Genomic DNA, 10,748 nt, shown 5'->3' with positions numbered 1-10,748 from the left:
TGAAATCCAAATAGACAGAATGACAAAGGGAAGGTCGTTTGTCCAAGGAGAAATTACAAGTGCGGATTGTGAGAATGTTTTGTGTGAATACACAAACAATTGCAATTCATACTAGTGAAAATATAGTTTTGAATAGGAGAAATGTTATACTGGATATTAAAAAAATATTATAAGTGATAGGAGGATGTTTGCTTTAAAAGAGCTTGCCATAATAATCCCATTAAATTAACTTTTAGGTAAAGTAATATGCATTTCAAAGACACACAGTATGACTACAACACTTTAAAACACTCCATGTGTGAGTGTGTTTTATCATCCTTTGCAGAACAAACAGTATGTCTTATCTCTTTAATAAGCAGGGAAATGTAAATTTAGGTAAATATGAACATGGGAAATTGCAGTGTCTAACATATTTGCGTAGTTATATGTGGAGATATACTTTTACATTTTTGTATTTAGGATTTGAATATCACCATCAGGAAGAGCTGAGCAGCATGATAAATGAACTCTATTCTTCACTGCAGAACGGACTTCCCTGCACTGACACTACTGGAAAATAACAGAAGGTATTAAAGAAGAATGCATTTCAATTCTCCCATTAAACAAACTGACTGTTTTCCATGGTTGGCTCAGTGGTTGCTTAAAAAATGTCACCTGTGTGTTTGTGAGTGTGTGTGTGCAGAAGGAGAGGAAAGGGAGAATTGTATCAAGTAGCAGATATATTCTCCTCCACTGGCTCCCGTGGCTGAGAATAATAGTCAGCGCTGTTTGTTCTTGCTTACCTGGGGCTTTAGTCTCCAGTGAGTCGGAGCAGAACTCCGCCGGTATCTGTTCCCCAAACACGGCTCCAGCACAGAGACACATTGTCCGCTGCTTTTTTAATTAAAGACCCGGGGTCGACACTCCGAGCCAGGTGACCTGAACTGCCCCCCATGCGTGCATGTGTCTACCTCTATTCTCTCCACCAGGGGATCAGTCTCAGCTGGTAATTGGAGGGAGAAACGCTATACTGCTATCATGAGATGGAGGAAGGATTATCTACAGAGGACTTGAACTGAATGAAGGAATAATGTGTTTTTTTTTTCTTTCTACATCCAGCCTACTTGTCTCATTCTCCCACCTTTTACCCTTCCCCCCCGGCTTCCTCTCCCTCTCCCTCCCTCTCTCTCTCTCAGGTCTAGGTTATAAGAGAGGGAGGGTAGCACAGTGACCTTTTTTCCCCCTCCAAGTAAATCCACCTGCTCTCCATCTTTGTTGTATTAGAGAGACTTTCCCAAGCGGGTTTTTCCTACCAGAGCCGACATGGAGCATCTAGAGAGAAGACTGCCTGCAGCTTTCCTCCTCCTCCTCCTGCATCTTCTGTCTGTCAGCTGTGTTCACAATCCAAAAACTACAGGTACAAACAAAAAGTTGTCCATTTGAGATCCTTGTTAGCACAATTAGATGACGAAGAGAATCTTGCTTCAAGTAATGTTTTTAAACATTTGATTTTGGGTGGTACTTGTGAAACATTTGCAGGTCTTTTCAGCAGGTGAATTGGCATTTAATGTTTGACATAATTTCCCCCCCTGCTGGTTTGTTCAGTCTCCTGGTGTGTACTGTCTGACGCTGAAGAGCAGAAGTGTCTGGATTTGGCCGGGAACGCCTCAGCTCGGAATATTAGAGGGACTTTGCAATGTGTCCGAGGCCTGAACACCAGAGACTGTATGGACAAAATAAAGGTACCTGTTTCATCAGTGACTGTTTACATCTACATCTGTTTGATGAATTTGTTTCAAGACTTCAGGATTAGTAGAGTCAACACACAGGCTTCAGTGTCGTATTCCTTTATGTGCAAAACCTCCTTTGGACAATCAGCCTTCTTTGTTGTAGGAGCTAAACTCTGGAGGAGTCGACCCACTGAACTGAAAATGCAACACAGTGTTAGGTATTAAATCACAGCTGAATGAGAAACAACATTGTTCCTGCATGTTGAAGTTCCCTGCCTTCTTTTTGTAATTGTATTTTATCCGTTTTTGCATTAATGACTGAACAGTTTTGATTTTATTCTCTGTTTTATTTTTCTTTATTTTTATCTGTTATTCTTAAAAGCCTCCCGTGGACAGGTGTTGCAAATTCACATTTTGCTTTAAACACTAACAGCAGTGCATCTGACACTTGTAAATGGTTAAATGGTACATCAACATTGTTACTGTATGTCCATGTCAAATAAACTAATAAATAAATCTATTATTTAAATGTCACAGAAAGAGAACATTGTTGGTAGTGTGGACAGAAATACGATCATTAACCTCTGTTGTCAAGGTCTTGTAATTTATTTATTTTTTTAGCTATATTTCCAGAAGCATGGCATGAATAAGAAAAGCTTCACCCTCAGTGTGTGTGGCAAATATAGACAAGCTTTCTGACATACAGTCAATGGTTTTTTTCTGTCAGAATGGGACAGCAGATGCAGCCTCCATGTCTGCAGATGACATCTACGCTGCGGGTCTCTGCCACGGCCTGGAGCTGTCGGCAGGGGAGTCCTACAACAGAGTGGGTAAGTCACAGGTTTGAGACTTGCAGCCGGGATAAATAAACAAGAAGAAGACACTGAAGCCTCTGCAGCCTAAATAACTCAGAGCAACAGGAACATGGTGAATGTGTTAAAATAACAAAAACTTCACACCATGATCTTTATTTGGAAACTCAGCTTGGCCTCATAGAGGGCTGTCAACTCTGTAAAATCCTAAAAAGTGCTGTTCAGAAGTACAGGGTAACATGTACAAAAAAAATGCACTGGTGTATTGAACGTGTGTTTTGGTATACTGTGGTGTGCAGTGTATTTTAGTTGTATCATGCTGAGAGCTGCATAGTTTGATTTCCCTGTCCAAACTAGGTTTAAGACTTGAAAATAAGATGTTGTTATTGCAATATTTTAACCCAAATCCTCTCTATAAGATAGGGGACAATGCAAGATATTGTAGCCAAGAATGTAAGTCAATAGTTATCAGACAAAAATGTGTAAAATACAACTTATCTTACAGAAAAATAGCGATAGTAGACACACTGTGGTAGTTGTTCAGTGTACTTTATTTTTCATTATCATATTGTTTTGTTTTTTTATCATCTTATATAAATCCCTCATAGCCTGATCAGAGTTTCTTTTTCTCCAGATGGTATCAGCTACTACGTGGTGGCTATGGCGCGTCGCTCCTCCTCAGATCTGTCCCTGCTGGAGATGCATGAACGCAGCTCTTGTCACCCTGGTATGCGCACCACGGTGGGATGGACTGTTCCTATTGGCTACCTGGTGAACACCTCCCAGATCAGTGTAGGGGAGCAGTGCAACTTCCCCAAAGGTGAGACGGAGCAGGTTTGGTGTGTGTGTGTGTGTGTGTGTGTGTGGTGTGTGTGTGTGTCAGGGGGTGGGAGCTATCTGAGAGGTTCAGATGTGGGGAAGCAGTGAAGTGGAATGAAGAGTGAAGAGATGGAGGAGACTCCAGATAAGAAAAGCAAAAAGCAGCGAAGAGAACAGAACAGGGCCAAATTATCTTTGAAGGTGAGATTTGCAGGAGTGTGTGTGTGTGATTGTGTGAGTGTAACAAAGAACAAATGAACACATCGAGAGTAATTTCTAAGAGGAAACAAGGCTGCAGATATTTATCCAATTTCTCCTTTTGTCAAAAATCCAAAAAAAGCTAAATTAACCAAAACCTTTCTTAGTATCACATGTCTAATACCCACATTTTAATTGATGACAATAAGAAAAGAGAAAATGTAGAATTGTTTCAATTGTCTGAATTTCTGCTCAGTTTTTTAAGATGTGCTGTTCACTCATTTTAGAATTATTCTTATTTAATTTGTTTTGATTTGAAAATGAAGACCATGTATACGAGAGGAATTTTCAGTAAATGGACCTGAGCTTGTATAGTACATCACTTTTCCAGTCTTCTGACTACTCAAAGCACTTTTACACCGCAGGTCACACCTACACATTCACACACCGACGGCAGAGGCTGCTAAAGGGACTAATCCCATTCATACACATTTATACACCACCTACGAAGCAGCAGGATCAACTTAGGGTTAAGTGTCTCGCCAAAGAACATGTGGGGATGCAGGAGCTCAGGGATCCAACCCCCGACCTTGACGTTTAGAGAGGACCGACTCCAGCACCTGAGTCACAGCCGCTTCATGAAAACCTAGATTTCATGGATCCCACAAAGAGATGTCTGAATGTCTATGAATCCTTCATTCAGTAGCAGGAAGCCGGGACATTCTAGACATATCAGATAACACCACAGAGAGCACTAATATTACAAAATAGAACAAAGTAAAAACAATCCAATACCTGATACACATTGAAGACACACATTCCTTAATATAGACCACAGCTGCAACCAGTTCTGGTTCAAGGTTCCAAATAATTATTCTTTGTCTTTCTCTGAAGCTATTAGTAGTTTAGAATTAGCCTACAAATTACTTGTGTGTTTAAATGTCCAACATACTACCTAATAAAATAATCGACTCATTTCATCTTAAAGGGTCCGTTAGAGTTTAACCCCTTCTTTAGGAAACTCGTCTCCGATAGGCTGAATACCTTTCATTATAACTCAAGGGGTTGGTTAAAGGTGACTGATAGAGAACCAGATTGCATCAAAAATCAAAGATCTTCCTTTAGCTGTTTCCGTTCTTCCTCTAATTCATTCTCTGTCGTCCCGTCAGCCGTGGGGAACTTCTTCGGTTACAGCTGTGTGCCCGGTGTGAAGGACCACCAGCACGACCCCAAAGGCAACAACCCCAAGAACCTGTGCGAGGCGTGCATAGGCGACGACAACGACAGACACATTTGTGCCAGCAACCACAGAGAGAGGCACTTCGGGGAGGCCGGGGCGCTGAGGTAACCATTTCCATTATGATTAGTTTGACTTTTTTCATCAGTTTAAATGTGTGTTTTTCTTTCATTCATTTTTTGGTTGTGGTTGTTTTTTCTTTCAGGTGTGTGGCAGAGAACCTCGGGGATGTGGCGTTTGTCAAACACACAACACTGTTTGACAACATGGACGGTACGTTTCATGGCTTTTTTTTGGAACATCATAATATTATCATTAAAAATAGTTATGACGGGGTTGCCTGTAGCCTAGCGGTTAGTGCGCACGCCCAACGTACAGAGGCGGCCCGGGTCCAAATGTGACCTGTGTCTTCTTACCTGCATGTCGTTCCTCACTCTCTTTCTCTCCGATTTCTGACTCTATCCACTGTCCTGTGTCTAAAACTAAAGGCATGGGGCACTGGTGGTGCAGTGGTTAGTGCACACTCCCAATGTACAGAGGCTCTAGTATTCCAAGCAGGCGGCCCAGGTTCAAATCCCACCTGTGGCTCCCTTCCCACATGTCATTCCCCACTCTCTCTCTCCCTGATTTCTGACTCTATCCACTGTCATATCGCTCCATTAAAGGCACAAAAAGCCTCACCCAAAAATAAATCTTAACAAAAAAAATAAAAAAAACCTAAAGGCATGAGAAGCCAAAAAATAATCCTTAAAAAAGAGGAGTTGTGATGAGGTAACTTGGGGTCAGCAGAGAGTGCTAGTCCCCGTCACAACACATGATGTCAGTGTTTCCCTAAATATCTCATATGAACATTTTACAGTATGTGAAATCAGGAGTAAATTAAACCGATTACACTGAAACTTTCTGGTATGAGGAGAATGTTGTTTATGAGATACTGTAGATAAAATAAGGGATAGATGAAAATGAGGTTAAAAAAAAGAGAACTAATCAGTCAAAGGAGCAAATGTTCAGTAGGCAGGAAGAGAAGAACACTATTTTAGACATGGAAATGCCCTAATTCTCTGTCTGCTGCATCTGCTCCTCTGCTTTGGGCTACATCCTGAATTAATGGTGATCATTATCACAGTCACGCTACACAGACTCTGCTAGCTCAGCCGAGAAAGGAACAGTTTGACGCGGGCTCAACAAACACTGTGGCTGCCTAACGAAGCATGCTTTGTCATATGGTTCAGAAATGTCCAGAGTCAGACCAATTAACGGAGGTCAGGAAAACACAGACGGTCTGAGCTGTCGTCTAGGGAGCCAGGAAGTAGCTTCAAGGTGGCCTTTCTTTCCTCTTCTGATTAGCAACCTAGGTGTTCTGTTTTAAAAAAAATAAAAATATTTGTATGTGTGGAAAAACAAATCTCTCAAATTAAAACATGTAATAAAAAAAAATCAACCTTCAGATTCAAACTTTCTTAAGAAATATACAATTTGACAAAAAAAGAGGCAAGGAACAAGTAATGCTAATGATTGCAAACATTAACCGCCATCCTTTTTGCAAAACCATCACTTCATCTTTCCATTGTAGCAATCGACTTTTACATTTAAAATGTAAAACAACTGGTGGGTTTATTAATGGAAAAAGGCATTAATGTTTTAACATATAGTATTTGATCACAGGAAGATGCAAACAAAGCAGGATTCTTATTCCTTACCAAGTGCTTTGGTTTTTGACGACTAAACTACAATCTCTGCAAAGTTATTGGAAGCTAGTTCTAGTGCTTAAAGTCTGCAGGTGAAAAAACTTAAGGAAAGGATGAAATATGCACTAACTCATGTTAAAAGGCTAAAACAGGCTGAAGACACTTCAAGAGGCTGAAGCGGCACGACTTTTAAACAAGTTGCCATCAAGCTTTGCAGAGTCATCACCAGTACAAACTGATTCAACCAACACAGAGGGATCTTTTTACTGACTGCCAACAACTAAAGTGATATCAGGTATAAAGTCAGGAAACCTGATTTCTGGCCACATATCAACGTCTGTGGGCCACTGCGTCTTTAGTAAATTAAAGGGATCTCTGTTGAGTTCAAATGTCCTCATATTGTGTTTTTGTCATTTCCGGGACTGCTACTAAAGGCTGCCATGTTGGAGGATGTTTTCCCACCCAATCCCACTGAGGGGGCGTGGTCTGCTGAAAAAGTGACCTCAGTGCATATTGCTGTATATTTTTTACTTGGAAAACTAAGAGGGGTTTTGTAAACCTTAAGTCTGATATAGCACTAGCTCCACCCCCATTTTTTTTAATGACTGAAGTATCGACATCAAAAATGGCTCCTATAGTCGGTGGTGAGTTAGTTAACGTTTGCTGTTTCTGGGCTATGATTGATTTTTGACTGTTCACCTTGAATAGTATTTTGTCTCCCTTTGTGTCTGTAACTTTGTGTGTTTGCTGCTGACTGTCTTGGCCAGGTCTCCGTTGGAAAATAGGTTATTAATCTCAATGTGACACACCTGGTAAAATGAAAAAATCTAATGCTTGGGGAGAAAAGTACCATTACGCAATGCTGTAATTTATTACCTCTAAAATGTTAATGCTGCACTATTCCTCTGATTTTAAAGTTAAATGCAGTCTTTTAGAAATAAAATACTTGTTAATCCTGCTACTCTGAGTGGGAGTCACTTTTCTAAACCACTTTGCACCTTCGCTCCTTCCCTCCCCAGGTAAGAACCAGGAGTCCTGGGCCCTGGATTTGGAGCTGGAGGACCTGAAGCTGCTGTGTCCTGATGGAACCGAGGCCGGTCTGGATGAGTTTGAGCGATGCCATCTGGCAGCCGTACCCACCAACGCTGTGGTGGTCCGCATGGAGGACAAGTGTCGTGTCTGGAAGTTCCTGGAGCGTTTACAGGTGGGTGTTTGGACAGAAAATATATCATCTCTGTTTTTGTGTGTGTGTCTCATATCTCTGTGGAGTCTGCGTTATCGATCAGCACGTCTCAGAATGTAGGTTTCTGCTAAACTGCCATCCTTCTTCCTTACTGAGTGTGTTTGAGTGTGTGTGGGAGATGCCAGGATGACTGATACCTCCTGTGCTGATCCCCTGGCTGCACACACACAAACACAAACACACACACACACACACCCACGCTCTACAAAACTAAAAGAAACACACACACGCCGACGCACGTCCATGCATGCTCTCATGCATTAAGTCCTGTCACACCATCTCTCTCCTGCAGAATGTGTTTGGCAACGCCACCGAGGGCTTCAGCCTGTTCAGCTCAGCCGGCTATGGCGAATCCAATCTGCTCTTTAGCGATTCCACACACCACCTGCAGAGGGTTCTGGGTAGCTACACCTCTTGGCTTGGCCCCACTTACACCACCATGCTGCGAGCCTTCGAGTGTGAGGGTAAGAGGGAGGGTGTGTGTTTTTCCTGTGAGTGGAGGAGTGTTTGTGTGGCTCTGCTGATGAAGAGGGGTTGGATAAGCGGCTGGAGGAGTGGGTTTTCTCCTCCTCGTTCTGTGTGCGTGTGTGTGTGTGTGTGTGTGTATCCACTGCAGCTGTTCTCATTACTGCGCTTTCCCTCCAACAGGCTTCTGCTGATGGAACAGGAGGAAGACATCCAGCACCTCAACTTCCACTGAATCCCTCTGCCTCCGTCCTCCCGTTCTGCCTTCTCCTCCCTGCCATCTGTCTCTCTCTCTCTCTCTTTTTTTTAAATCTATTTTTTCTGCTGTACTTTGGTGTTTGTCTGTTTATTCACCACCCGTTCTCTGATATAACAGCCTCGTCCTCCCCTGACCTAGTACTTCCTCTATAGCACCGGCAGGGGTAGGACATCGCTAAGAGGGGTTAATCGACTGAGAGCAGGACTGAAAATGTCCTGAAATTAAGCTTTTAAAGGACACTTTGAACAAAGAGTAGGGAACAATGAAGAACAGGGCTGAAGTAAGAAAAATAGAAAAGAAGTGCAAGTTAATAGTTCTTATGTTATTTACACATTGCGTCGCTTTTTGAAGCATTTTAAAATCTCTCTCAATATATACGTGCATGAAAGAAGTGTACCTACTCTCTGTGTCTGTTGGAAAACTGTGCCCTTCTTATTCCCTTAATCTAAGCTTCACCCCCCACCTTACTACCCCCCCACCCCCACCTATACAGGGTCTGTCTCTGGCACTGAACAACTGGGTGCTATTAACTTTGAGCTTAGAAGTCTCAGTTACTGTAAGTGTGTTTGTGAGTATACACTCTTTTTTCCCCCCACAGCCATTAATGCTGTAATTGGCAGTCGGGCATGTTAGACTGTTTTGTGTGTGGGAGTGAGAGAGAAGTTGTGTGTGCATCTCGATGTGCCTATGTGTTAGTGTGTCTGTAGTGTTGCAGCTTTCCCATGGCTTGTATAGCTTACAACACTTTGGATCACTGCTTTCTCACGGCTGGTATGGTGGACCAGACTGTGCCAGCCCAGTATAGTGTTACACTATGAAGTTAGGACGAACTGGATTAGAGCTCAGGTTGCCTACGGTGACCTCCGAGTGACTCTTTAACCTCTTTTTTAAAAAACTTTGACAACATTTGAATCAACCATAACTTTCAAAATGAACTCTTAATAACCTTCTTTGTCCGTCTTGCCTTGACTCGTGAAGAAATATGTCGACTCCTGTTGTGTTTTTCTACGTCCTATCACTATTACTCAAAGATTGCTATCAACAGCGAGTCATTAAAGCGCATGTGAGAAGTTTTTGGACGGTTATGAAACTAACTGAAATGAATACTGATGCCTCTTTATGACCTTGAAAAGCAAACAAGACCATCAGCAAGAAGATTAATCCTCTCTATAGTTATTTGCAATGTCTGAACTACTGCCACAGGGTAGCTGTCAGACAAAGCGGTTAAGCGCGGCAAAAACTGCCTTTTTAGTTTTTTTTTTTACATTTTCTTCCGGCAAGGTTCAAGATGAGTGATACATTTGATTGTTAAAAGAAAGCAGGATGAGATTCTTTGTTAGAAACCAACCCCCAAAAAATCAAACGGCAAAACCTACAAAAATGCATGAGTAGTATCCACTTTGTCCACAGGGGGCGCCAAAACTGACACCAACCCTAATTCCTCACAGGCGCTTTAATAATGAGAGAACGTATTTAAAGTAATGATTCATTTTAGTGTGTTATATATCCAAAAATATCATAACTAATAAAAGTATTGTTAAATAGTTGTGCTGTGAAGAAATAGTAGTTTTTTAAACACTCACACATATCTCTGACATGTTTTAAGATGTTCTAATAAACCCATTTTTTCCTTCCCGATTATGATTCTGTTATAGACTTGAGTACCAAGACCCTCTTATACCAGTGCCAAAAATAAAATAAACATCATGTTTTTTGGAGAGAAAAAAACAGATTTTTTGACATGAGGCCATCTTGAACTAACATCACACTCTCCGCTTTCACCACACTGATATAGTTTGTTACACAATCATTGCAATAGTTACCTGAAACCAGGTGCTTTATGAGAACATGTTGATTGGCATACCAGATTGTAGTAGATGCTGATACATGATTTAAGAATTACAGTTGAATCAGGGCCAGTTGAAAGCCTTACTTGACCTACAAATCCTGTACTGTAACATTTAAAATCTCCACCTTTATTATATAATATTATATCTTTCCCATTCTGCACCACAGAGCTCGGCTCTGACACAGATAAACCAGATCAAGTTCTCCTTGTCAACCCTTTTTTTTTTTTTTACTCATTAAACCAGAAGAAATCCATCAAGTTAGAGCTGCCAGATACAAACACAGAAATGTATTAACTCTGATTTGCTAAGGTAATTGCAAGTCTTACGTTCTATCAAATAGTCACATTTGATCCCACTGCGTATAATGTCTTGGTGGAATAAAGACTCCTCGAGTGTGCAAGATGAAAGAAGCAAACATTCTTGCAATATTTTGCACCTCATTTGTGAAGGATAAAGGCGTATCTGTTG

At 41.4% G+C, this 10,748-nt stretch overlaps 1 protein-coding gene across 1 annotated transcript; it reads left to right on the top strand.

The window, feature by feature from the left end:
- The first annotated feature begins 1,200 nt into the window (after nt 1–1,200).
- Nucleotides 1,201–10,509, top strand: otomp (otolith matrix protein). The gene is made up of 9 exons (XM_020642717.3): nt 1,201–1,396; nt 1,585–1,721; nt 2,437–2,539; nt 3,156–3,341; nt 4,708–4,882; nt 4,981–5,048; nt 7,483–7,667; nt 7,999–8,170; nt 8,355–10,509. The coding sequence occupies exons 1-9, from the start codon at nt 1,303–1,305 to the stop codon at nt 8,363–8,365; spliced, it is 1,131 nt and encodes a 376-aa protein (XP_020498373.3). The 5' UTR covers nt 1,201–1,302; the 3' UTR covers nt 8,366–10,509.
- The last annotated feature ends 239 nt before the right edge of the window (nt 10,510–10,748 follow it).

This window comes from Labrus bergylta, chromosome 18 (genome assembly GCF_963930695.1).
Source record: "Labrus bergylta chromosome 18, fLabBer1.1, whole genome shotgun sequence".
Lineage (NCBI taxonomy): Eukaryota > Metazoa > Chordata > Actinopteri > Labriformes > Labridae > Labrus > Labrus bergylta.
The sequence above is the reverse complement of the archived record's forward strand: the minus strand, read 5'-3'. Positions and strand labels throughout refer to the sequence as shown.